The sequence below is a fragment of the Borostomias antarcticus genome (assembly GCF_949987555.1).
Source record: "Borostomias antarcticus genome assembly, contig: scaffold_130, whole genome shotgun sequence".
In the NCBI taxonomy this organism is placed as follows: Eukaryota; Metazoa; Chordata; class Actinopteri; order Stomiiformes; family Stomiidae; genus Borostomias; species Borostomias antarcticus.
The window spans coordinates 306,063-333,683 of NW_028176062.1; the positions used below are offsets into that span (position 1 = coordinate 306,063).

The following is a 27,621-nucleotide window of genomic DNA, read 5'->3' on the forward strand; positions in this document are numbered from 1 at the left end:
GGCACCCCTAATCCCAGTCTGCCGCAGGGCCTAACCATGGATTTGCTGGGCAGTTTCTTCTGAAATGGCCCATTTCCCCACACTGCCAGCATTCTCTTGACGGTCTTTGGGGTTCTTCTGCCATATTTGGTGTTGACTGCGGGCGTCTGGTTTGTTGTTGACGCTGTTCACCTTGTTGCTCTTCTGCCTGTGGATTTTGCTGTTGTCTTTGGGGTGCATAGTTTCGTTGGCCGTACCGTTGCTGTTGGCCTCCTCTCCATCCTCCGCGTCCTCGCTGCATTGGCCTGCCTCGGCCTCCCAGATCCTCGCGACGGTATTCTGCTGCTGGGTTGACATGCACGTGGATGGGAGGATATGCAGATTGAGTTGTGGGAGGACCGCGTGGCATCGTCTGAGTGGGGGGTCCTGGACCTATTTGTGGTTGAGTTAGAACTTGGGATATGACTGGGGCCTGAGTGAGGGTTTCTTCAGTCCCCGCCATCAGTGGGGACTGAGCCTTTGCTTTTTCTTTCTTTTGTTTCTGAGTTAGCTCTCCCAGTTGCAGTGCTGTGAGTTTGTTGGCCAACACTTTGCTCAGTTCTTCTACATCTTGCTTTTCTTTTCTGTACATGTCCACATGATGGACGATGTGTTCTGAGAATAGTGGCCACTCCATCTTCGCCAGTCCTACTACTCCATCCAATTTCCTCTGTACTTCGCCTGGCATGGCCTTTTTAACCATCAGTTTGAATAGGCTCTGACAGGTGCTGTTAGCGTTCCAAGCACTCCCTGTCTCGTCAAGCCATTTTCGCTGGAAGTCATGTAGGAACTTGGTTGGACATTCGCCATCTTTCAGCTTCTCTCCTTCGAGCTTGGTTGGATCCATCTTCTCTGGATATTTCTTTCTGAGCTCTGCCCATACCATGGTGCGATGTCCTCCGAACCCCACTCCGTTGTAGGTGGCTCCGGCCATTACTCCTGGTAGTTGGGCTCCTTCGAAGATCTCGTCCGTGGCTTGTTTTCCAGCCACGTTCATCAGTAATGCCTTAATGTCCCCCAGGGCCAAAGTTACTCCTGCTGTACTTTCTTCTAACGCTGTTATCCATTTATTTGCCCCTTCCGTGACGTTCGGTAGTCGTGCGACCAGACCTATCAGATCCATGAATCCCCATGGTACGTATGCAGGAGCCTGTCCGGGTCCTTTGATTACTAGTGGGCAAATTCTCTCAGTCGACCACTGTGTTTCGATTTGCGGGTCACTCTCTCCCCTTCTTATGAGCCGTAGTCCTGGGTTTCTCTCCCAGCTTGAACTCCTAGTTCCTTCCGTTCTCCTACTCCGGGGCTTGAGTACTCTCTGACGCTCTTCCTCTTCAGAGTCAAACTGTGGCTGTTCTGTTGGGCGCAATGGCTTCATGATGCCTGTCAGGCTTACTTCCATTTCTCCACGATGGTCGGGATGCTTCTTTTTTCCTGAACGAGGTCTGTGGAAGCTTGTGGTCGGGGATGACGGTGTGAACAGTTCTTCCAACTCGTCACAATTCCTTTCAGCTACTTGTATTCGTCTTGCGTGATCTAAAAGGAGTTCTTGTACCTTGTTTATGTTAATCGTCTGTCTGTCATTTGCTGGTATCCCCGTTGAGCTCTCCAGGTACAGGGCATCTCGATCTTCCTGTTGACTTGATGGTGGTATGTGGTTTACCTCATCTTGGTCATTTCGTCTTTGTCCAGTGGGGGTCGTGTTTGGCGGACCGGGCCCCAGACTGCTTTCTGGACGTCGTGATGAGGTCTTTGGTGGAGCTTGTTGAGACTCCCTCCTTCTCTCTCTCTGGTGTTGTTGCTGTTCTTCTTCTTGTAGCAATCTATACAACCGTCTATCTTCTTCCTCCTCGGGTCTTTCTCTCTCAGTTCTTTGGTGGGTGGATGCAGCCGCTGTCGTTGGTTCTGCTGGAGCAGGCGCAGGTTCTCTTATTGTCAGGACGAAGTCCCCTTTGATTGCACAATTCAATTCTTCTCTGGCCTTGTCTTCTCCCGCTGGTATCACTGGATAGAGCCCTGCTCTGAATGGGTTTGGGCGGCCGAATGGGTTCAGTCTGCCTGGATACGGGGGAGGGTCGATGTACGCCGTGGGAGCCGTGGGGGTCGTGGGAGTTGTTGCTGGACTCCCTTTTTTATTGTTGTCTTCTGCTTTTGGTGTGGTATTGGCTGTCATTTCTTGCTTGACTGCCTCCATCTTTTTTACTCCTCCCTCCATCCTGAACCATTGTAGCACCTCCCTTTCTTTGGATCTTTTACCTGTCCTTTTGTCACTGTTATCTTTTGCCTTGTGGTGTTTTATGTTTTGCGCCATCTCGTCACAAATTGCCACTATATAGGTACCACCTTTCGGCCACGCTGGATTTCTCGCATGCCATTTCCGCATGTATTTTAGAATTTGTTTTTTGTGTGTCGGGTGCTTTGTCACCACTAGCTCGACTGGGGTTGTTCCCTTGTTGCCCCTGTCCTTCCCAATCACTGTTCCTTGGCTCGCCCCCATGTATCCCTGTCTCGCTTGATTAGCTAGGGATCTAGGGATTTCTGCTACTCCTGGTTCGTTTGTTCTAATTAGCACTATTATCTTTCCTACTGTTACCCCTACTTTAACCTTTGGGATCTGGTGTGGGTTGTATTCTAATTTAGTTGATCCGTCTCGCTGTGGTGTTTGCTTTATGTATACAAACTTGCCTGTATCCCACTTGACTCGCCTGGGGGTGATTGTAATACAGATCCGTGGATCTATTGCCTCCCGGTATATTCCTCCTAATAAGAAACCTTCTGGTAACCTAAAAAATGACCTTAGAGAAACCTCGGCCTCTGATCCTGGGTTATCACACAATTGACTTAAAACTTGGTTTAAGCTTAGGGGATCCCACAGTCCCCTCAATAACTGCCTCCAAGGTGCAGTTGGAAATTCTTCTTCTACTTGTGTTAAATTGAGAAACTTAGTTATACGCCAAAGTTTTAATCTAACATCGTCTTCTGTTTGCCACACTTCGAAACCGTCTTCGTCTATGTAGGTGCGTTCTAACCAAAAATGTGTTATGCCTTTGGTTTCTGGGTCACCTTCAGTGGTATGATCTGTGTTAAATATCTCGTCACCGTCTACGTTCTCATCCATAAATGTGCCTTATATCGACTTGTACTGAGATGCCACCACGCCTCGTTATTGTTCGCTCTATATGAACACAAGTGTGTGGAGGACAAACAGGTACGCCCCTTTCTGTCTGGTAAAAGCGTGTTGTAGTTGCCAGAGTCTGTATGTTTTCGTGGATGGTTGTGTTCGTGGTTATTGATACCTCTGGATGTATACACACAATTCTCTGAGTGGTTCCTCTTATGAGTCTCCGTTCTGGTGAAAATACAATATACGTAATTGAACCTGTGTCGGGGCTGTCACAAACCAAGCCGTGTATGGCCGCGACAAAGGAGGGGGACGCACACCAAACCAAGGATTAACAATAAGGTTTAATTAAACTAAGCTCAAACAAGACATAAAGTACATAAATCAAACATGGGATGTGCGGTCAGTTATCAGTGGTGTAAGTGAGTGCATGAGTGAGTGAAGGGTGTATGAATGCACACACAGGCAGGCAAATGGGGTAGGCGGGGCCGTCACAGGGCCCCTTTAAAAATAAATGGGATATCTATACTGTACGTATGTGTCCGTGATTGTGTGGGTATGTGTGTGTGAGGAGAAAGTTTGTGTGTGTGTGTGTGTGTGTGAGGAGAGAGTTTGTGTGTGTGTTTGTGTGTGTGTGTGAGGGAGTGTGTGTGTGTGTGTGTGTGTGAGAGAGAGAGAGAGAGAGAGAGAATGAGTGTGTGTGTGTGTGTGTGTGTGTGTGTGTGTGTGTGTGTGTATGTGTTTAAAGTGTTGTGTGTGCGTGTGGGAGTGTGTGGGTGTGGTGTGTGGGTGTGAGTTTGTGTGTGTGTGTGTGTGTTGTGTGAGGGAGTGTGTGTGTGTGTGTGTGTGAGAGAGGGAGAGTGAGTGTGTGTGTGTGTGTGTGAGAGAGGGAGAGTGAGTGTGTGTGTGTGTGTGTGAGAGTTAGAGAGAGAGAATGAGTGTGTGTGTGTGTGTGTATGTGTTTAATGTGTTGTGTGGGTGTGAGAGAGTGTGTGTGTGTGTGAGGAGAGAGTTTGTATGTGTGTGTGTGTGTGTGTGTGTGTGTGAGGGAGTGTGTGTGTGTGTGTGTGTGTGTGTGAGGAGTGTGTGTGCGTGGGTGTGAGAGAGTATGTGTGTGTGTGTGAGGAGAGAGTTTGTATGTGTGTGTGTGTGTGTGTGTGTGGAGAGAGAGAGAGAGAATGAGTGGGTGTGTGTGTATGTGTTTAATGTGTTGTGTGTGCGTGGGTGTGAGAGAGTGTGTGTGTGTGTGTGAGGAGAGAGTTTGTATGTGTGTGTGTGTGTGTGTGTGTGTGAGGGAGTGTGTGTGTGTGTGTGTGAGGAGAGAGTTTGTATGTGTGTGTGTGTGTGTGTGTGTGAGGGAGTGTGTGTGTGTGTGTGTGAGGAGAGAGTTTGTGTGTGCGTGTATGTGTGTGTGTGAGGGAGTGTGTGTGTGTGTGTGTGTGAGGAGTGTGTGTGCGTGGGTGTGAGAGAGTATGTGTGTGTGTGTGAGGAGAGAGTTTGTATGTGTGTGTGTGTGTGTGTGTGTGAGGAGTGTGTGTGTGTGTGTGTGTGAGGAGAGAGTTTGTGTGTGTGTGTATGTGTGTGTGAGGGAGTGTGTGTGTGTGTGTGTGAGAGAGGGAGAGTGAGAGAGAGAGAGAGAGAGAGAGAGAGAGAGAGAGAGAGAGAGAGAGAGAATGAGTGTGTGTGTGTGTGTGTGGTTCGTGTGAGAGAGAGAGAGAGAGAGAGAGAGAGAGAGATTGTGTGTGTGTGTGTGTGTGTGTGTGTGGTTCGTGTGAGAGAGAGAGAGAGAGAGAGAGTGAGAGAGAGAGAGAGAGAGAGAGAGAGAGAGAGTGATTGCGTGTGTGTGTGTGTGTGTGTGTGTGTGTGTGTGTGTGTTTTAAGGGAGAAAAATACTTGAACAATGCTTTTAACCACGCGTATATATATTTGCAACCAGCTGACCCTTATGCTTTGCTAAAAACCCAAACTTTTAATACAGTGTTTTACCACGATGTGCCAGCACTGTCTTGTAATCTTAAACACTACACTTATTTTATAAAAGTAAGTAAATGACGTCTCTTAACGTCTCTGAGCTAGCCGGGCCGTTCTACCAGCTCACTCTTCAAAAGCTTCTTCGCTCTCTCTTTCTGGGCCTCTGTCCAACCACCGGGCCTTATCTAAATTTGGCGTCACTCCCAGACACCACTCCTTATCTGGTGACGTTCACTTTTAACTCTGTTAATTGTCTTGAGCTAAAAATACCTCACTTAATGCTTACAAAATATAGAATACTTATAATATACTACAGTTCTAAGATGCACACATTGATATCTACAGCTGTATAATACAAAAATTACCTTGAATTAGGTCTTGAAAATCGTCTCACTCATGACAAGGCGGTCATTAATAACTAATGCATTAATTACCCTGAAGTAGGTCTTGACAATCCTCTCACTCCTGACGAGGCAATCTTTAATGATAGCTTATCTACAAAATGGCCAAAAAAATGCCTCTCTGGGCTGCGCACTCGCTTTTCACTCAGCGATGTATGCCTCTCTCTGGGCAGCGCTTAATCGCTTTTCACTCAGCGATGTACAGCATTCTTTACTGCTTTCTTCTCGAGGAATCACATGTAAATAGCCTACCGTAATAGGAGCGCTTTTTCTCTGCTGCTTAGTACTAAAAAGAAATAGTCTACCGTACCTGGGAGCGCTTTTTCTCTGCAACACTTTATCTCTGAACTGCTTACAGTTCCCTGTTTTCTAGGTAAGGTGAGGCTAAAAAACTACGCATACATTAGTTTTAGGGCATGCACATTTTCTCTCATAATTAGTCATTCATTCTTCTCCGCACCATGGTGTTTAAAGATAGGAAAAGACAGACATATATATTGCATTAAATCATCAACAGTGCCTGTATGGATTAGAAATTGGTAAAACTGTACTACTCCTTTAATATATTTATCTAGGTTCTTTAGAGAAAGGCGGGAGTATCTGTCACCTGGGCGTACCTGATCACTCAGTCACACATATAAAATTGGCAGAATTTGAAATGGCTCTGCTTACCTTTTATTTAGACGCGTTTGTGTGCTGAAGCGAAGCAGGACCCCGGTGTGTCAGACCTCGATGCCGTCTCTCCTGGCTTTGGCTCGCCACTTGACGTGGGGGACGCCTTCGGTTCTGTTACAATCTTCAAATGGTCTTTGTTCAGTAAGCTGAGGTCGAATCAAACAGGCACTGGTAACTGGATTAAATGCAACAGGCTTTATTTGTTTGTACAATCAGTAACAGACAATTAAAACCGGTAAGCTCTCGAGAGATAATACACACGACTGATGTTTGACTGGGTCTTATATACCTTATCTGATGAGCAGTTTTGAGAACACCTGCTTTCTCACGCTATGTTGTTTCTTAGCCTGACCCGTTATCTGGTGTATAGCACCTGGCTCTTATGCTTTGTAGTTTCTTGGCCTCTTGGCTCGTTAACTGATACCGTTTCAACGTTCCTTTTGGGCCACAGCTGGTTTCCCACGGGAGCCACTGCTCTCGCCCCTCCCTTACAGAACAAACCTCGTGATAGCTGCTTTTCTGGCCTACTGTCTCGTCATGAAATGCTGCTTCTGGCCTAAACTGACTCTAAGAATAGACACATATCATATAATCTGGATTAGAACAAAGGGTCAAGCTTAATTAGGCAAATTAATACACGACAGAGGCCCGCCTCACAGTTTGGGAATGCCTGCATTAGAGGAATTAAAAACCTGCTCATGACTAAAACATATTAGATGCAGCAGCACTCTCTCTCCTAGCTCCAGAATGAGTCAGTCTGTTTATAATTCAGTCTGAGAGAGCAAGACAATATAGCTGTCATTCCTCCTTTTCACCACTAGTGTAGCAGTGTTTGTCAGAAGGCTGAAGTGAAGAGTGAAGTTACGCCTTTAGTCAGAAAAAATGTTTTGCCTGCCAATGCAAACACGCTTTGTCAATACACTGATTACTGGTGAAAATGTTTGCTAATACTTGTCCTTGTCTCCTCAGGCTGAGTGGATGCAGATTAACAGAGACATGCTGTTCTCTGCTGGCCTCATCACTCAGCTCAAACTCCTCCCACCTGAGAGAGTTAGACCTGAGTAACAATGACCTGCAGGATTCAGGAGTGAAGCTGCTCTCTGCTGGACTGGGGAGTCCACACTGCAAACTGGAGAAACTGAGGTCTGTATCCCTGACCATATTCACATGTTAAATGATGGGATTTAAATGTCTAAGTAATTGTACATATCTGTCCTTGAAGAGGGATGTTTTGAGCATCAACATTCAACTTGAGAAATTATCTTTGGACTACAGTACATACAGTAGAGTTGACAAAATAGGGACTATCATCTCAAAGCATACATACAGACATATACAGACTGTAGGTGGTGGGTGGGTCCTTTATTGAAGGAACAAAGACACAATCAAGATGAAATACAAATGTAAATTGGGTACAAAATATACACAAAATCCCAATACACAAGAGTGCAAATAAACAAGGTGTATAAAAGTTGACTCCTTAGCATGCCTAGATGTGTAAAACATGCCCAGGTGTACATGATGAAGTATCAAGTAGTAAGTAGGCTATAGCATGTTGGTAAATGTACATGTCCTGTCCAAAGAGCCTTAGCACCCTCCAAGCTGACTCAGGTCCATAGTGTCCATCCAATCAGGATGCTGATTGGATGCTGAGTATTCATTAGAGCATGGGTTCCCAAACTCCATCAATGTGGGCCTCCCCTCTGAAAACAGTGACACACCCACGCCCCCCCAACCCCCCAAATTTCTCCATTTTGCAAGGCAGCGTCAGCTAGCCCATAACGTTACACAGCTAAGTTAGCTCGGTGGCACCTGCTGCTAGTTAACGTTATGACGTTTTCACACAATATATTCATGCCTACGGGGGGAGGCTCTCTCTGCACTATCCACACATTTAGTAAAATATTATAGTATCTCTCACATTATTTATTTCAATCTTCTGACCTTTAAAATCCCGTTTCATTCATAAAAACCATAGACATTTAAAAAATGAATAACATGTTTTTCCTTCTTTTTTTTCTAACCATCCCTCTGCGCCTCCCCTGACTTTCTTTGGGGCCCCCTAGGGGGAGGCCCGCCTCACAGTTTGGGAATGCCTGCATTAGAGGAATTAAAAACCTGCTCATGACTAAAACATATTAGATGCAGCAGCACTCTCTCTCCTAGCTCCAGAATGAGTCAGTCTGTTTATAATTCAGTCTGAGAGAGCAAGACAATATAGCTGTCATTCCTCCTTTTCACCACTAGTGTAGCAGTGTTTGTCAGAAGGCTGAAGTGAAGAGTGAAGTTACGCCTTTAGTCAGAAAAAATGTTTTGCCTGCCAATGAAAACACGCTTTGTCAATACACTGATTACTGGTGAAAATGTTTGCTAATACTTGTCCTTGTCTCCTCAGCCTGAGTGGATGCAGATTAACAGGGACATGCTGTTCTCTGCTGGCCTCATCTCTCAGCTCAAACTCCTCCCACCTGAGAGAGTTAGACCTGAGTAACAATGACCTGCAGGATTCAGGAGTGAAGCTGCTCTCTGCTGGACTGGGGAGTCCACACTGCAAACTGGAGAAACTGAGGTCTGTATCCCTGACCATATTCACATGTTAAATGATGGGATTTAAATGTCTAAGTAATTGTACATATCTGTCCTTGAAGAGGGATGTTTTGAGCATCAACATTCAACTTGAGAAATTATCTTTGGACTACAGTACATACAGTAGAGTTGACAAAATAGGGACTATCATCTCAAAGCATACATACAGACATATACAGACTGTAGGTGGTGGGTGGGTCCTTTATTGAAGGAACAAAGACACAATCAAGATGAAATACAAATGTAAATTGGGTACAAAATATACACAAAATCCCAATACACAAGAGTGCAAATAAACAAGGTGTATAAAAGTTGACTCCTTAGCATGCCTAGATGTGTAAAACATGCCCAGGTGTACATGATGAAGTATCAAGTAGTAAGTAGGCTATAGCATGTTGGTAAATGTACATGTCCTGTCCAAAGAGCCTTAGCACCCTCCAAGCTGACTCAGGTCCATAGTGTCCATCCAATCAGGACGCTGATTGGATGCTGAGTATTCATTAGAGCATGGGTTCCCAAACTCCATCAATGTGGGCCTCCCCTCTGAAAACAGTGACACACCCACGCCCCCCCAACCCCCCAAATTTCTCCATTTTGCAAGGCAGCGTCAGCTAGCCCATAACGTTACACAGCTAAGTTAGCTCGGTGGCACCTGCTGCTAGTTAACGTTATGACGTTTTCACACAATATATTCATGCCTACGGGGGGAGGCTCTCTCTGCACTATCCACACATTTAGTAAAATATTATAGTATCTCTCACATTATTTATTTCAATCTTCTGACCTTTAAAATCCCGTTTCATTCATAAAAACCATAGACATTTAAAAAATGAATGACATGTTTTTCCTTCTTTTTTTTCTAACCATCCCTCTGCGCCTCCCCTGACTTTCTTTGGGGCCCCCTAGGGGGAGGCCCGCCTCACAGTTTGGGAATGCCTGCATTAGAGGAATTAAAAACCTGCTCATGACTAAAACATATTAGATGCAGCAGCACTCTCTCTCCTAGCTCCAGAATGAGTCAGTCTGTTTATAATTCAGTCTGAGAGAGCAAGACAATATAGCTGTCATTCCTCCTTTTCACCACTAGTGTAGCAGTGTTTGTCAGAAGGCTGAAGTGAAGAGTGAAGTTACGCCTTTAGTCAGAAAAAATGTTTTGCCTGCCAATGAAAACACGCTTTGTCAATACACTGATTACTGGTGAAAATGTTTGCTAATACTTGTCCTTGTCTCCTCAGCCTGAGTGGATGCAGATTAACAGGGACATGCTGTTCTCTGCTGGCCTCATCTCTCAGCTCAAACTCCTCCCACCTGAGAGAGTTAGACCTGAGTAACAATGACCTGCAGGATTCAGGAGTGAAGCTGCTCTCTGCTGGACTGGGGAGTCCACACTGCAAACTGGAGAAACTGAGGTCTGTACCCCTGAGCATATTCACATGTTAAATGATGGGATTTAAATGTCTAAGTAATTGTACATCTCTGTCCTTGAAGAGGGATGTTTTGAGCATCAACATTCCACTTGAGAAATTATCTTTGGACTACAGTACATACAGTAGAGTTGACAAAATAGGGACTATCATCTCAATGCATACATACAGACATATACAGACTGTAGGTGGTGGGTGGGTCATTTATTGAAGGAACAAAGACACAATCAAGACTAAATACAAATGTAGATTAGGAACAAGACAGGGGCGCTGCTAGGATCCCAAATCATTAGGGCAGGGGTGGCCAACCAGTCAGAGACTAAGAGACACAACAATGACTGTGGTACCACCAAGAGCCACACCATATATACCAGCGTTTCTCAACCTTTCTTTCAGTCACCGCACCCTTCATACGTACTTAAAATCCCAAGGCACCCTAGTCCATTAAATATACATTTAGGCTAGGCTGGACTGGGTTAGGCTGGACTGGGCTGGGTTAGGCTGGACTGGACTGGGCTGGGTTAGGCTGGACTGGACTGGGTTAGGCTGGACTGGACTGGGTTAGGCTGGGCTGAGATGGGCTGGCCAAGGTGAAAGCAGATGGAAGATTGGGGCAGTGTGTTATTTCTTGTCTAGGCTAGCACTCATTTACTCACTCTCACTCACTCACTCACTCACTCACTCACTCACTCACTCACTCACTCACTCACTCACTCTCTCTCTCTCTCCCCCTCACTCACTCACTCACTCACTCTCTCTCTACCCATGTTTGTCTGTCTGTCTCTCACTCACTCACTCACTCACTCACTCACTCTCTCTCTCTCTCTCTCTCTCTCTCTCTCTCTCTCTCTCTCTCTCACTCACTCTCTACCCATGTCTGTCTCTCACTCACTCTCTCTCTCACTCACTCACTCACTCACTCACTCACTTACTCTCTCTCTCTCTCTCTCACTCTCTCTCTCCCCCTCTCCCCCTCACTCACTCACTCACTCACTCACTCACTCACTCACTCACTCACTCACTCACACTCTCTCTCTCTCTCTCTCTCTCTCTCTCTCTAACTCTCTCTCTCACTCACTCTCTACCCATGTCTGTCTCTCACTCACTCACTCACTCACTCTCTCTCTCTCTCTCTCACTCTCTCTCTCTCTCTCTCTCTCTCTCACTCACTCACTCACTCACTCACTCACTCACTCACTCACTCACTCACTCTCTCTACCCATGTCTCCAGAAAATAGTCTGCAGAAGTCTTACTCAATAACAACATTATATGCTTATTCTACATAAACAAATACACTTAAAACGATTACATTAATAAACGTGTCATATTTTTGTCATACACAGATGTGCAATGATGATTGCTGGGAAATACTGTATGTTCTTGTCCAATGTTAAGTCTCTATTTGATCAGACACAAGACAGTATGGTACACTAGGCGCAAAAGGTGAACTGTTGACGGGGCGGCTGTAGCTCAGTTGGTAGAGCGGGTCGTTCAATGATCGAAGGGTCAGTGGTTCGAATCCCATCTCCGACTGTCCACATGTCGAAGTGTCCTTGAGCAAGACACCTAACCCCAAATTGCTCCCAATGAGCAGACTAGCACCTTGCATGGCAGCTAACCCCATTGGTGTGTGTGTGTGAATGGGTGAATGAGAGGCCATTGTAAAGCGCTTTGAGTGCCGCTAAGGTGGAAAAGTGCTATATAAGTGCAGTCCATTTACTATTTGAACCTCAATTGATTGACAAACATTCAAAAATGTGAACCTCAATTGATTGACATTAAGTCCAAACAATAACATTAGGCTATTGTTAGATGTACTGTACATTTCACGACTTTATATATACATTATGGTAGGCTTAATTTTCAGAGTCCAAGAGTTGAATATTAAGGACATTGTCTTCAATTTTGCTCAATGCAAGAATAGTGGAATGCCATTCAAATAGGTGAGTAATGTTAGCCTACAAGTGTTTCTCAAGGGGATTTGGGGTAGGCCGTGCCCCTGCAGGTTGTTATCATGGAGTGAGGTCGCTGCTCAGCGCCTGTTTCATTGTGTAGCCAACGTGTTTTTCAGATGTTTTTAAGAATATTAGCTAAGATCAGCTAATGAAGGCATCTCTGTTGTGTGAAGCCGACAGCAACAAGCCCTGGTTAAACTGAGTGCAGAAAGTTTATGGATGTCAATAGTAAACTTATCGTTAGCTCTTATCCACAGCTCAACTATTTACAGTAGTTTATAGGCGAGTTATCCAGAGTAGCAACTTCCTTGCTGATGTGTTGTTGTTTTTGCCTAAACCTTCCCAGCCATAGTTATGTAAAGTTGACTTGATTTGATTGAGCCTCTGTTTGTTACTGCGTGAGCGCATGGTTCTGATAGCTTTCTGACCTCCACTTCGCCAGTACAATAGCCAACGTAGGCTAGCTAATTCAACAGCACACTGTTGTTAAAATGTGTATAGACTACAGTGTGTGTGTGTGTGTGTGCTTCAAGTAGTGTGCACTAATAGGGTTCATCATAATAAGCTCACTCTGGGGCCATCATAACTACATTATGCCACTGGCCTCATCATATCACATCATATCCCTTGATAATAGAGTGTGCTACGAAGGACGCACAAATGGGCAATTATTTTTCTTTCTTTCAAAATTATTTTTATTGATTTTTAGCAAAAGGACAAAAACACGAAACCCTACTCACCCACTTTCCTGCCCACATATCCAAACCCTGACAAAGCACTTAACAATACTGAAAGCAGGGATGTAGTAAATAAATGAATGATAAACTGTAAATAAAGATGAGACAGACACACAAAACCAAACAGTACAGAAAAGGGAAGGGGGGTAGATGAGGTAGAGGGGGGGGGGGGGGGTCAGCATCTAGTCATCTGGGGGGATAGTAGTATTGTTCAAATAGTCAATAAAGGGCTTCCACGTCTTGTCAGATGAAAGTTTGGAGTTAGTGATTGAGATTCTTATCTTCTCCAGCGTTATGTGATTAAGAACCTCTTTCAACCAGCTACTGTGTGAGGGGGGGGGCGGGGGTGTTTCCATTTGAATAGGATGAGACGTCTAGCTAGCAAGGAGGTGAGAGCCAGCACTCGCTGCTTTGCTGATGAGAGAGTGGGTGTTATTTGGTAGAGATCCCAAATATGGCAGTGAGTGGGTCGGGTCTGAGGTCTGTGTCGAGTACTGAGTGTACCGTAAATTTCGCACCAGAAATCTGTCAACTCATGGCAGGATCAGAACGTGTGTGTGTGATTAGCAGGTGATTGCTTGCACCCATTACAGGTGTCATCAGTCTCTGGGTATATTTTTGCCAGTCTGGCGTTCGTGTAATGCACTCTAAAGATAACTTTGAACAGACAATTATTTAACACACAAACTCCAAATGTGCTCTCCCTGGCTCAGAAACAGCCTATCATATCCCTTGATAATAATAACATTGTTAAAGTACTGGTGTGTTTGTGTAACATTGTTTAAGTATCGGTTATAGTGTGTGTGTGTGTGTGTGTGTGTGTGTGTGTGTTGGTGTGTAGTCGGGGGTGAAAGGTTGCAGGGTAGTCAAGGGAAAAGGGACAGGCTGGAGATTCTGGGTGAGCTGGATTGAGATGATCCATGATCCACTGTCCATTATCCATGGGTCTGATTCAGGGTCCATCGTTCATAGTCTTGGCATGAGGGGATGATGGTGGGAAGCTGCTGAGACAAAGCCTGTGTTTAAAACAGCTGGAATAGCTGGGTGAGCTGGACTCCCAGCTGTACAGCACACTCCTTCAGAACCCTGCCTCTGAACCTGTCTGCTCCAGGGGACTGCATAGACAGGACATCTCTCCTTATACATCATGTGTTCATTGCAAATGAAGCAGTTTGGTGATCTTCATCATCATCATCATCTCCCTACAGACTGAATGGATGCAGACTAACAGAGAAATGCTGCCAGAGCTTTTTAAACCAGAGTTTCTCATCTTTGGAATGAGACTCTTATGAATGACATGATGGGAGATATTATGAACTGTTACAATCATAGCAGATGATCAGCTGAATGTTCCCACTAGAAACAGCTAAACTACAGTAACTACAGATAAACTACAGTGTAAACCTACCTGAACTCTCATGAGGAGTTTCATTGGTTGGATTGGAATGTCTCAGTACTACAGAGACCAGGCTTTTCCATTTCTATAATAAACCTGGAGTCTCAGAGCATTCTTATTTAGCATGGGTTACAAGGAAGAGAAAGCATATCAAAAATATTGACTGACAAAAAAAGATCACTTTGTATTCAAGAATCTGACAATGTGTGAACCAGGGCAGATCCAATGTTCAAATATTTGTCTGTAGGAAGATGGAATATAATCCTTCAACTCTCTCTTTTCACCAGCAGAGGGTAGTAATGTGTTTGTATCGATCTGTTTCTACAGTCTGTCGGGCTGCCTGGTCACAGAAGAAGGCTGTGTCTCTCTAGCCTCAGCTATGAGGTCAAACCCCGCCCACCTGAGAGAGCTGGACCTGAGCTACAATCACCCAGGAGACTCAGGAGTGAAGCTGCTCTCTGCTGGACTGGAGGATCCACACTGGAGACTGGAGAAACTCAAGTAAGAGGAGAGTTTTAAATCAAGTGGAAGAGAATCACCCAGTGTCTCTTATGTAGCCCCCCTCTCTGAACTAGATGGTCTCAACTTTCACAGCCTACGAGTCTCTTGACAGAACAGACACAAATCACCCTATAACCAGAAGGGCACTTTGAGAGTGCAGACCTCCACCCATGATGCATGTTGTCAGCATGTGCAGTAGCATTAGAGAACCTAGAGGAGACGAATGCCAACAATATACTGGTGGTGCATCAGCTGGGGTTGGTCCAACAGGTGCTCTTCAGCTCTGCTCTCTGATGTATTTCAGCTACCTAGATAGCTACATATGACAGGACCAACAGCAGTCATCTGGCTAGCTATGAGCATAACTAGCTAATTCAAAGCAGTTGAGCTTTGCCTTCATGCCATGATTCAATTATTTTGGTCCTAATACCCGCAGAAAATACAGGGATAAACAGCCATGGATGTATTAAACATGGCAAAGTACCCGTAGGTGCTGGTCTGGTCTCTCTGGCATGGTCAACAAAAGTGAAAAATTATTTTTCAATGAATTTGGATCCTCCCCGTGATTCAGATCCGCTCTCTCTAATTGAATGGGTTCTTCCTTGGCTCATGCTACAGTCACCCTTCCACGGGAAAATAGGTCTGGTAGTTTTTATATAATCCTGCAATCTACCTGTAACTAACAAACACATAAAGCCCAAAACTGGTGACGTCTCATTGCATCATCCTCATCATTCCTCTGCTTATTCCTACAGTGTGGATCATGGTGGAGAGATCAGGATCCGACCTGGACTTGGAAAATGTGAGTATTGACATTGACATTGATTATTCATGTATCTTAACTGAAGCTGAGTTCACCACCATTATCTACTTGGGCCTAGAAAACAGGGGTCATATAAAATACAATACAATCTGTCACAACTGTTCAAACACCTAAGAGCTGCTTACACTTGAACTATATTCATAGTGATGGGTACATACGCACACACACACACACACACACACACACACACATGCTGCACACACAGCACACACACATACACGCACACACACACACTCACGCACGCACACACACACAGCACACACACATACACACACATATGCACACGCACACACGCACACACGCACACATACACACACACACAGCACACACACGCACACACATATGCGCACGCACACATACAAACACACACACACACACACGCACATATATGTACACACACACACACACACACACACACACACACTCATAATTGTTGGATGAGCACCACGTCATGTCCAGTCCCTGATCAGAATCCGGTGAGAGGAGAGGTTTTTAGAGCCCTCTTAAGTGGTAATGACGGGGATCTGCTCCCACTAAGCTTTTGTATCAGTGTTGGATCCTCTGAGGCTGTTGTTGGTATCCATAGAGTACAGGTGGATGGAATGATGTTAATACTCTGCTCATTTGTTCTGAGGAAGTTGGTGATAATCTCACTCTTCTAATGGTGCTAATGTTTCCATAACAGTGCTTTTCAGTGGCGTGTGGTGCGAGTAGCCAAGGGAGGCAGTGCCTCCTCCCAAATCTTAGGTGAAACAAATAATTGATAAAGCAAGATTAAAATAAGAAAAACTGTAAGAAATATATCTACATTTAACATTCATGGATTACCCAAAACATTTTATCCTGGACAGTAGTGTTGCACGATATACCGGTACGGAACGGTCTACCGCGGTGCCAAAACGTCACGGTGCCAACTATACTATAAGCTCTATACAACGGTACTACCGTGGAATACGCTACTACCGTTGAACACGGCAGGGGGACAATGTTACCTCTGTTCCCAAATTCACTGGTTTCTGCTATTGAGAAGACTGGCTCGCGACACCATATATGTATTATATATACGTATTATAACTGTCTATGCGCGACACCATTGTGGAGCTCCCAATTTGTTGGCTCGCGCACACATCTCCGCAGTCACTCGCGACACCGTTGTGACAGCTCCCAATGTGTTGGCTCGCGCACACATGCAATATTGACGTTATCTGTATGTCTGGGCGCAAGCCAGTTTTCAGTAGGCTATCGTAACGGCAGAAGTGTTCCCTAGCTCCGGGTCCGCTCCATCAAATGTAACATTATTGAAGAAACATAACTTAAGGTTTAACATGGAACTATTTCGGTTTTAAACCAGATAAAGTAAGCTATAGATGATGGCCGTCCGTTGTGCAGGTGATGCAGCAATGCCGTACAGGCAAAATGAGGCAACACATCAAACTTAAAGGACAATGCTCGTTTTTGACAACCTGGACCTTATTTACGACATATTATAAGACGTTTGACTCACCGAGATCACTTTGGTGTAGTTCGGAGGCATGTAGAAGAAATTTAAAATCCAGCGCGAGCCAGTATATCCATGTAATGGCTGTGGTCGGGGCACTCAATGCAGTTTCTAAAAATCTATTTTCTGCCGCGAAACGGTTGTTTTCATCAATCTGTCTTGATGAATCGCTAGTTGTGCTTACATAGAGCATAGGCCTGTTGTGGTTTTCACATGCCATGATCTTTCGAAACGTCTTTCGAAACGAAATAGCTTCCTCACTTGCTCCAGCACTAATGCGCACAGCGCGCAATCGTTGCTCCAGCACGCTGTGCGCATGCGTGCTGGAGCAAGGGAGGAAGCTATTTCGTGTCTAAAGACGTTTCTAAAGATCATATTACAGAGGCATGTGAAAAACCACAACAGGCCTATGCTCTCTGTTGGAAAGGGGTTTATTGATGATTGGCCTACACTGCATGTCAGTGTGGTTGTGCTGGTGACTGTTATCTGGTGTGCTGGTGACTGTCATCCATGGCAGAAGAGTTCACAGTGCAGTGGGACTCAGAGCTGTCATTATTGCTAATCTGGAACCTTGTGAGACCATCCTGGTCCCTGGAGAGAAACAGACTGTGAGCTTGTGGGGTCAGGATGGTCTCTTGAGGTTATAGGTCACAGCTTCCTTGTCTGTTTTGGTGTGTTTGTGTCTTTAAGTGATTCAGACGAAGGGAAGGAGGAATGTGAGTTAAGTTGGGCTACAAGGTGAAGAAGCCTCCCCCCTTGGCTCTCCTGACTTGGTCTGTCCTTTCCATAGGGCATGAACTAGACAGGGAAGCCTAGTGTGAAGTGTGTGTGTGTGTGTGTGTGTGTGTGTGTGTGTGTGTGTGTGTGGTTGGGGGTGATAGTGTAGGGTAGTGAAGTGAAAAGTTGTCACTAATATGACTTAATGATCATTTATTGTCTCCACAGTCTTTCTCTCTGTACCCAGACTTGGGTCTGATTCCCACAGGCGTCTTTTTAGAATGTTTCTGCTTGTCCTTGGGTTTACGTCTGACCTGGTCCAAAGTCCATTCATGTATATTCATGTTGAAAGACAGAGAGAGAGAGAGAGCGGGGGGGTGGGGAGAGAGGGTGATTTGGGGATGTTTGTGTGTGTAGAACCTGGGAAGTGTGTGTGAGAGAAAGATGTGTGTGTGTATGCAGGTGAATTGGTGTCAGGGGAAAGAGGAGAGTGTGTTTTGTACCAGTGTGTCTGTATGCAGGAACATTAGTTGTGAGAGGGAACTACCACAGTAGTTAGTTGGACTAATGAGCCACAATGACGAGGAGGCCTATAGAAGGGAAGTGGAAGATCTAACACTGTGGTGCCATGACAACAACCTCTCCATAAATGTCCCTAAGACAAAGGAAACCATTGTTGACTTCAGAGAGAACAGAGGGAATCACACTCCCATCTCCATCAATGGGACATCTGTTGATATTGTTGATGGCTTCAGATTCCTCAGCACACACATCTCAGACTCACATGGTCTCTCAACACCAAGTGCATCCTCTAGAAAGCACAGCAGAGATTGCACTTTCTGAGGCGTCTCTAAAGCTTCGGAATGAGCCAAGGTTATAATAATTTAACTATGATAGAGGGGTAGAGAGGATGAGAACTGGAGAGAGAGAGAGAGAGAGAGAATAGAGAGAGAGAGAGAATAGAGAGAGAGTTAGGGTAGAGAGGGTGGTGGAGAGAGAGAGGGTAGGGCAGAGAGGGGGTATGAAGAGTAGATGGATGGATGGATGGATGGATGGATGGATGGATGGATGGATGGATGGATGGATGGATGGATGGATGGATGGATGGATGGATAGATGGATATATAGGTAGATAGGTAGATGGATAGATGGGTAGATAGGTAGATGGATAGATAGGTAGATACGTAGATGGATAGATAGGTAGGTAGATAGGTAGATGGATAGATAGGTAGATAGGTAGATGGATAGATAGGTAGATATATGGATGGATAGATAGGTAGATAGATAGATAGGTAGATAGGTAGATGGATAGATAGGTAGATAGGTAGATAGGTAGATAGGTAGATGAATAGGTAGGTAGATAGATAGATAGATAGATAGATAGATAGATAGATAGATAGATAGATAGATAGATAGATAGATAGATAGATAGATAGGTAGATAGGTAGATGGATAGGTAGGTAGATGGATAGGTAGGTAGATAGATAGATAGATAGGTAGGTAGAGGGTCGGGCAGAGAGAGAACTTGAACTTGATATGAGGAGTAGATAGTGGAGAGTGAATTAGTAGGGGAGGAAAAAGCAACAGGAGAAGGAGAGGAAGACTGATTGAGGGAAGAGAGAGAAGGGGAGGAGAGAGGGGAGGTAGGGGTGAGAGAATAAGAGAGAGATGGGGAGGAGAGAGGGGAGGTAGGGGTGAGAGAAGAAGAGAGAGAAGGGGAGGAGAGAGGGGAGGTAGGGGTGAGAGAAGGGGAGGAGAGAGAGGAGGTAGGGGTGAGAGAAGAAGAGAGAAAAGGGGAGGAGAGAAGGGGAGGAGAGAGGGGAGGTAGGGGTGAGAGAAGGAGAGACAGGACAGGGGGAGGGAGGAGGATCAGGTGAAACTGGTGGGAGGGGAAAAGAGAGAGAGAAGGGGAGGAGAGAGGGGAGGTAGGGGTGAGAGAAGGAGAGAGAGAAGGGGAGGAGAGGGGAGGAAGGGGAGGAGAGAGGGGAGGTAGGGGTGAGAGAAGGGGAGGAGAGAAGGGGAGGAGAGAGGGGAGGTAGGGGTGAGAGAAGAAGAGAGAGAAGGAGAGGAGAGAGGGGAGGTAGGGGTGAGAGAATAAGAGAGAGATGGGGAGGAGAGAGGGGAGGTAGGGGTGAGAGAAGAAGAGAGAAAAGGGGAGGAGAGAAGGGGAGGAGAGAGGGGAGGTAGGGGTGAGAGAAGGAGAGAGAGAAGGGGAGGAGATAGGGGAGAGAGAAGGGGAGGAGAGAGGGGAGGTAGGGGTGAGGAGAGAGAGAAGGGGAGGAGAGAGGTGAGGTAGGGGTGAGAGAAGGGGAGGAGAGAGGGGAGGAAGGGGAGGAGAGAGGGGAGGTAGGGGTGAGAGAAGGGGAGGAGAGAAGGGGAGGAGAGAGGGGAGGTAGGGGTGAGAGAAGAAGAGAGAAAAGGGGAGGAGAGAAGGGGAGGAGAGAGGGGAGGTAGGGGTGAGAGAAGGAGAGAGAGAAGGGGAGGAGATAGGGGAGAGAGAAGGGGAGGAGAGAGGGGAGGTAGGGGTGAGGAGAGAGAGAAGGGGAGGAGAGAGGGGAGGTAGGGGTGAGAGAAGGGGAGGAGAGAGGTGAGGTAGGGGTGAGAGAAGGGGAGGAGAGAGGGGAGGAAGGGGAGGAGAGAGGGGAGGTAGGGGTGAGAGAAGGGGAGGAGAGAAGGGGAGGAGAGAGGGGAGGTAGGGGTGAGAGAAGGAGAGAGAGAAGGGGAGGAGAGAGGGGAGGTAGGGGTGAGAGAAGAAGAGAGAGAAGGGGAGGAGAGAGGGGAGGTAGGGGTGAGAGTAGGAGAGAGAGAAGGGGAGGAGAGAGGGGAGGTAGGGGTGAGAGAAGGGGAGGAGAGAGGGGTGATAGAAGAAGAGAGAGAAGGGGAGGAGAGAGGGGAGGTAGGGGTGAGAGAAGGGGAGGAGAGAGGGGAGGTAGGGGTGAGAGAAGGGGAGGAGAGAGGGGAGGTAGGGGTGAGAGAAGGAGAGACAGGACAGGGGGAGGAAGGAGAACGAGGAGGATCAGGTGAAACTGGTGGGAGGGGAAAAGAGAGAGAAGTAGATACATGTGAGGGAGAGAAGGAGGGAGGAGGGAATGTGACAGAAGAGAAAGAGAGAGAGAGGGATGGAGTGAGAGAGGAGAGAAAGGTGGGAAAGAGACACTGAGAACTGATAGAACTGGAGAGGAGGAAGAGATGGACAGAGTGGTAGAGAGAGAGAGGAGACGGGAGGGAGGAGGAGATGGACAGAGTGGTAGAGAGAGAGAGGAGGCGGGAGGGAGGAGGAGATGGACAGAGTGGTAGAGAGAGAGAGGAGACGGGAGGGAGGAGGAGATGGACAGAGTGGTAGAGAGAGAGAGGAGACAGGAGGGAGGAGGAGATGGACAGAGTGGTAGAGAGAGAGAGAGAGAGAGGAGGGAGGGAGGAGGAGATGGAAAGAGTGGTAGAGAGAGAGAGGAGACGGGAGGGAGGAGGAGATGGACAGAGTGGTAGAGAGAGAGAGAGAGGAGGGAGGGAGGAGGAGATGGACAGAGTGGTAGAGAGAGAGAGAGGAGACGGGAGGGAGGAGGAGATGGACAGAGTGGTAGAGAGAGAGAGGAGGGAGGGAGGAGGAGATGGACAGAGTGGTAGAGAGAGAGAGGAGACGGGAGGGAGGAGGAGATGGACAGAGTGGTAGAGAGAGAGAGGAGGGAGGGAGGAGGAGATGGACAGAGTGGTAGAGAGAGAGAGGAGACAGGAGGGAGGAGGAGATGGACAGAGTGGTAGAGAGAGAGAGGAGACAGGAGGGAGGAGGAGATGGACAGAGTGGTAGAGAGAGAGAGGAGACAGGAGGGAGGAGGAGATGGACAGAGTGGTAGAGAGAGAGAGGAGACAGGAGGGAGGAGGAGATGGACAGAGTGGTAGAGAGAGAGAGAGAGAGGAGACAGGAGGGAGTAAGAGATGGACAGAGTGGTAGAGAGAGAGAGGAGAGGACGGGAGGGAGGAGGAGATGGACAGAGTGGTAGAGAGAGGAGGGAGGAGGGAGGAGGAGATGGACAGAGTGGTAGAGAGAGAGAGGAGACAGGAGGGAGTAGGAGATGGACAGAGTGGTAGAGAGAGAGAGGAGACAGGAGGGAGGAGGAGATGGACAGAGTGGTAGAGAGAGAGGAGACAGGAGGGAGGAGGATATGGACAGAGTGGTAGAGAGAGAGAGAGAGAGGAGACAGGAGGGAGTAGGAGATGGACAGAGTGGTAGAGAGAGAGAGAGGAGAGGACGGGAGGGAGGAGGAGATGGACAGAGTGGTAGAGAGAGAGAGGAGACGGGAGGGAGGGAGGAGGAGATGGACAGAGTGGTAGAGAGAGAGAGGAGACGGGAGGGAGGAGGAGATGGACAGAGTGGTAGAGAGAGAGAGAGAGAGAGAGGAGACGGGAGGGAGGAGGAGATGGACAGAGTGGTAGAGAGAGAGAGGAGACAGGAGGGAGGAGGAGATGGACAGAGTGGTAGAGAGAGAGAGAGGAGACGGGAGGGAGGAGGAGATGGACAGAGTGGTAGAGAGAGAGAGGAGGGAGGAGGGAGGAGGAGATGGACAGAGTGGTAGAGAGAGAGAGGAGATGGGAGGGAGGAGGAGATGGACAGAGTGGTAGAGAGAGAGAGGAGACGGGAGGGAGGAGGAGATGGACAGAGTGGTAGAGAGAGAGAGAGAGGAGACAGGAGGGAGGAGGAGATGGACAGAGTGGTAGAGAGAGAGAGGAGACAGGAGGGAGGAGGAGATGGACAGAGTGGTAGAGAGAGAGAGAGGAGACGGGAGGGAGGAGGAGATGGACAGAGTGGTAGAGAGAGAGAGGAGACGGGAGGGAGGAGGAGATGGACAGAGTGGTAGAGAGAGAGAGAGGAGACGGGAGGGAGGAGGAGATGGACAGAGTGGTAGAGAGAGAGAGGAGACGGGAGGGAGGAGGAGATGGACAGAGTGGTAGAGAGAGAGAGGAGACGGGAGGGAGGAGGAGATGGACAGAGTGGTAGAGAGAGAGAGGAGACGGGAGGGAGGAGGAGATGGACAGAGTGGTAGAGAGAGAGGAGGGAGGAGGGAGGAGGAGATGGACAGAGTGGTAGAGAGAGAGGAGGGGGGGAGGAGGAGATGGACAGAGTGGTAGAGAGAGAGGAGGGAGGGAGGAGGAGATGGACAGAGTGGTAGAGAGAGAGAGGAGGGAGGGAGGAGGAGATGGACAGAGTGGTAGAGAGAGAGAGAGGAGACGGGAGGGAGGAGGAGATGGACAGAGTGGTAGAGAGAGAGAGGAGAGAGGAGGGAGGAGGAGATGGACAGAGTGGTAGAGAGAGAGGAGACGGGAGGGAGGAGGAGATGGACAGAGTGGTAGAGAGAGAGAGAGGAGACGGGAGGGAGGAGGAGATGGACAGAGTGGTAGAGAGAGAGAGGAGACGGGAGGGAGGAGGAGATGGACAGAGTGGTAGAGAGAGAGGAGGGAGGAGGGAGGAGGAGATGGACAGAGTGGTAGAGAGAGAGAGGAGACGGGAGGGAGGAGGAGATGGACAGAGTGGTAGAGAGAGAGAGGAGACGGGAGGGAGGAGGAGATGGACAGAGTGGTAGAGAGAGAGAGGAGACGGGAGGGAGGAGGAGATGGACAGAGTGGTAGAGAGAGAGAGGAGACGGGAGGGAGGAGGAGATGGACAGAGTGGTAGAGAGAGAGGAGGGAGGAGGGAGGAGGAGATGGACAGAGTGGTAGAGAGAGAGAGAGGAGGGAGGGAGGAGGAGATGGACAGAGTGGTAGAGAGAGAGAGAGAGGAGACGGGAGGGAGGAGGAGATGGACAGAGTGGTAGAGAGAGAGAGGAGGGAGGTAGGAGGAGATGGACAGAGTGGTAGAGAGAGAGAGGAGACGGGAGGGAGGAGGAGATGGACAGAGTGGTAGAGAGAGAGAGAGAGGAGACGGGAGGGAGGAGGAGATGGACAGAGTGGTAGAGAGAGAGAGGAGGGAGGGAGGAGGAGATGGACAGAGTGGTAGAGAGAGGAGGGAGGAGGGAGGAGGAGATGGACAGAGTGGTAGAGAGAGAGAGGAGACGGGAGGGAGGAGGAGATGGACAGAGTGGTAGAGAGAGAGAGGAGACAGGAGGGAGGAGGAGATGGACAGAGTGGTAGAGAGAGAGAGAGAGGAGACGGGAGGGAGGAGGAGATGGACAGAGTGGTAGAGAGAGAGAGGAGACGGGAGGGAGGAGGAGATGGACAGAGTGGTAGAGAGAGAGAGAGGACAGGAGGGAGGAGGAGATGGACAGAGTGGTAGAGAGAGAGAGAGGAGGGAGGGAGGAGGAGATGGACAGAGTGGTAGAGAGAGAGAGAGAGGAGACGGGAGGGAGGAGGAGATGGACAGAGTGGTAGAGAGAGAGAGGAGGGAGGAGGGAGGAGGAGATGGACAGAGTGGTAGAGAGAGAGAGGAGACGGGAGGGAGGAGGAGATGGACAGAGTGGTAGAGAGAGAGAGGAGGGAGGAGGGAGGAGGAGATGGACAGAGTGGTAGAGAGGGAGAGGAGACAGGAGGGAGGAGGAGATGGAAAGAGTGGTAGAGAGAGAGAGGAGAGGACGGGAGGGAGGAGGAGATGGACAGAGTGGTAGAGAGAGAGAGGAGACGGGAGGGAGGAGGAGATGGACAGAGTGGTAGAGAGAGAGAGGAGGGAGGAGGGAGGAGGAGATGGACAGAGTGGTAGAGAGAGAGAGGAGAGGACGGGAGGGAGGAGGAGATGGACAGAGTGGTAGAGAGAGAGAGGAGACGGGAGGGAGGAGGAGATGGACAGAGTGGTAGAGAGAGAGAGGAGACAGGAGGGAGGAGGAGATGGACAGAGTGGTAGAGAGAGAGAGGAGACGGGAGGGAGGAGGAGATGGACAGAGTGGTAGAGAGAGAGAGGAGACGGGAGGGAGGAGGAGATGGACAGAGTGGTAGAGAGAGAGAGGAGACGGGAGGGAGGAGGAGATGGACAGAGTGGTAGAGAGAGAGAGGAGACGGGAGGGAGGAGGAGATGGACAGAGTGGTAGAGAGAGAGGAGACGGGAGGGAGGAGGAGATGGACAGAGTGGTAGAGAGAGAGAGGAGACGGGAGGGAGGAGGAGATGGACAGAGTGGTAGAGAGAGAGAGAGGAGGGAGGGAGGAGGAGATGGAAAGAGTGGTAGAGAGAGAGAGGAGACGGGAGGGAGGAGGAGATGGACAGAGTGGTAGAGAGAGAGAGAGGAGACGGGAGGGAGGAGGAGATGGACAGAGTGGTAGAGAGAGAGAGGAGGGAGGGAGGAGGAGATGGACAGAGTGGTAGAGAGAGAGAGGAGACGGGAGGGAGGAGGAGATGGACAGAGTGGTAGAGAGAGAGAGGAGGGAGGGAGGAGGAGATGGACAGAGTGGTAGAGAGAGAGAGGAGACAGGAGGGAGGAGGAGATGGACAGAGTGGTAGAGAGAGAGAGGAGACAGGAGGGAGGAGGAGATGGACAGAGTGGTAGAGAGAGAGGAGACAGGAGGGAGGAGGAGATGGACAGAGTGGTAGAGAGAGAGGAGACAGGAGGGAGGAGGAGATGGACAGAGTGGTAGAGAGAGAGAGGAGACAGGAGGGAGGAGGAGATGGACAGAGTGGTAGAGAGAGAGGAGACAGGAGGGAGGAGGAGATGGACAGAGTGGTAGAGAGAGAGAGAGAGAGGAGACGGGAGGGAGGAGGAGATGGACAGAGTGGTAGAGAGAGAGAGGAGACAGGAGGGAGTAGGAGATGGACAGAGTGGTAGAGAGAGAGAGGAGAGGACGGGAGGGAGGAGGAGATGGACAGAGTGGTAGAGAGAGAGAGAGGAGGGAGGAGGGAGGAGGAGATGGACAGAGTGGTAGAGAGAGAGAGGAGACAGGAGGGAGTAGGAGATGGACAGAGTGGTAGAGAGAGAGAGGAGAGGACGGGAGGGAGGAGGAGATGGACAGAGTGGTAGAGAGAGAGAGGAGACGGGAGGGAGGAGGAGATGGACAGAGTGGTAGAGAGAGAGAGAGAGAGAGAGGAGACGGGAGGGAGGAGGAGATGGACAGAGTGGTAGAGAGAGAGAGGAGATGGGATGGAGGAGGAGATGGACAGAGTGGTAGAGAGAGAGAGGAGACGGGAGGGAGGAGGAGATGGACAGAGTGGTAGAGAGAGAGAGGAGACGGGAGGGAGGAGGAGATGGACAGAGTGGTAGAGAGAGAGAGAGAGGAGACAGGAGGGAGGAGGAGATGGACAGAGTGGTAGAGAGAGAGAGGAGACAGGAGGGAGGAGGAGATGGACAGAGTGGTAGAGAGAGAGAGAGGAGACGGGAGGGAGGAGAAGATGGACAGAGTGGTAGAGAGAGAGAGGAGACAGGAGGGAGGAGGAGATGGACAGAGTGGTAGAGAGAGAGAGGAGACGGGAGGGAGGAGGAGATGGACAGAGTGGTAGAGAGAGAGAGAGGAGACGGGAGGGAGGAGGAGATGGACAGAGTGGTAGAGAGAGAGAGGAGACAGGAGGGAGTAGGAGATGGACAGAGTGGTAGAGAGAGAGAGGAGACAGGAGGGAGTAGGAGATGGACAGAGTGGTAGAGAGAGAGAGGAGACAGGAGGAGATGGACAGAGTGGTAGAGAGAGAGGAGACTGGAGGGAGGAGGAGATGGACAGAGTGGTAGAGAGAGAGAGGAGACAGGAGGGAGTAGGAGATGGACAGAGTGGTAGAGAGAGAGAGGAGACAGGAGGGAGGAGGAGATGGACAGAGTGGTAGAGAGAGAGAGGAGACAGGAGGGAGTAGGAGATGGACAGAGTGGTAGAGAGAGAGAGGAGACAGGAGGGAGGAGGAGATGGACAGAGTGGTAGAGAGAGAGAGGAGACGGGAGGGAGGAGGAGATGGACAGAGTGGTAGAGAGAGAGAGGAGACGGGAGGGAGGAGGAGATGGACAGAGTGGTAGAGAGAGAGAGGAGACGGGAGGGAGGAGGAGATGGACAGAGTGGTAGAGAGAGAGAGGAGACGGGAGGGAGGAGGAGATGGACAGAGTGGTAGAGAGAGAGAGGAGGGAGGGAGGAGGAGATGGACAGAGTGGTAGAGAGAGAGAGGAGACGGGAGGGAGGAGGAGATGGACAGAGTGGTAGAGAGAGAGAGAGGAGACGGGAGGGAGGAGGAGATGGACAGAGTGGTAGAGAGAGAGAGGAGACGGGAGGGAGGAGGAGATGGACAGAGTGGTAGAGAGAGAGAGAGGAGACGGGAGGGAGGAGGAGTGAATAAGTGAGTTCTAGAGAGGTGAAGGAATGAGAGAGAAGGGGAGGAGAGCAGGAGGAGAGGAGAGGGATGGTGGAGAGAAATAGAAAGTGCTGGAAGGAGACGAGGAGAGAGAGATACAGAGGGGAGGGAGGGAGGGGAGAGGGGGAGGATGCAGCGGACATTTTCACACCTGCTTTTCATTTAGTCAGTCTTCATCTTCCTGATTGAAACACCTGTACGTTTTGGTGACATCCTGAATTTGACAAGATCTCTTTGATCTTAGTATCTTTGTTAAACCATAATAGACATTAAAACGGACTTCTGGGCAACATGTGCAGCTTCCATAGCCTCGTCCTGTTTGAATGTGTGATGACTGTATCACTCAGTCTACCCCATCACTCTCATCACATATCTGAACAGTCAATGACACATTAAGCAGCAGGGTCAGTCCTACCTCTCAGGGTGGCCATCTTCAAAAAGACAGGTTGATCCTGGAGACGACAGGAGACTACTGCTGCAAAACAAGACAGGCTTGAGAGAGGGGTCAGGAAAAGGGAGGGAGAGAGGGGGAGGAAAGGAGTGAGGAAGGGAGAGGTGGAGGGAT

General features: G+C 48.6%; 1 protein-coding gene across 1 annotated transcript in view; it reads left to right on the forward strand.

The window, feature by feature from the left end:
- Window positions 1-15,596, forward strand: part of LOC311328885 (uncharacterized protein) — a gene marked incomplete at both ends in the record, with an annotated part of 38,942 nt that extends 23,346 nt beyond the window's left edge. The window contains 5 exons of the mRNA XM_084462786.1: window positions 7,153-7,326; window positions 8,579-8,752; window positions 10,005-10,178; window positions 14,610-14,783; window positions 15,539-15,596. Coding sequence (XP_084318912.1) covers window positions 7,153-7,326; window positions 8,579-8,752; window positions 10,005-10,178; window positions 14,610-14,783; window positions 15,539-15,596 — 754 coding nt within the window. The remainder of the gene's footprint in view (window positions 1-7,152; window positions 7,327-8,578; window positions 8,753-10,004; window positions 10,179-14,609; window positions 14,784-15,538) is intronic.
- Between the last annotated feature and the right edge of the window lie 12,025 nt (window positions 15,597-27,621).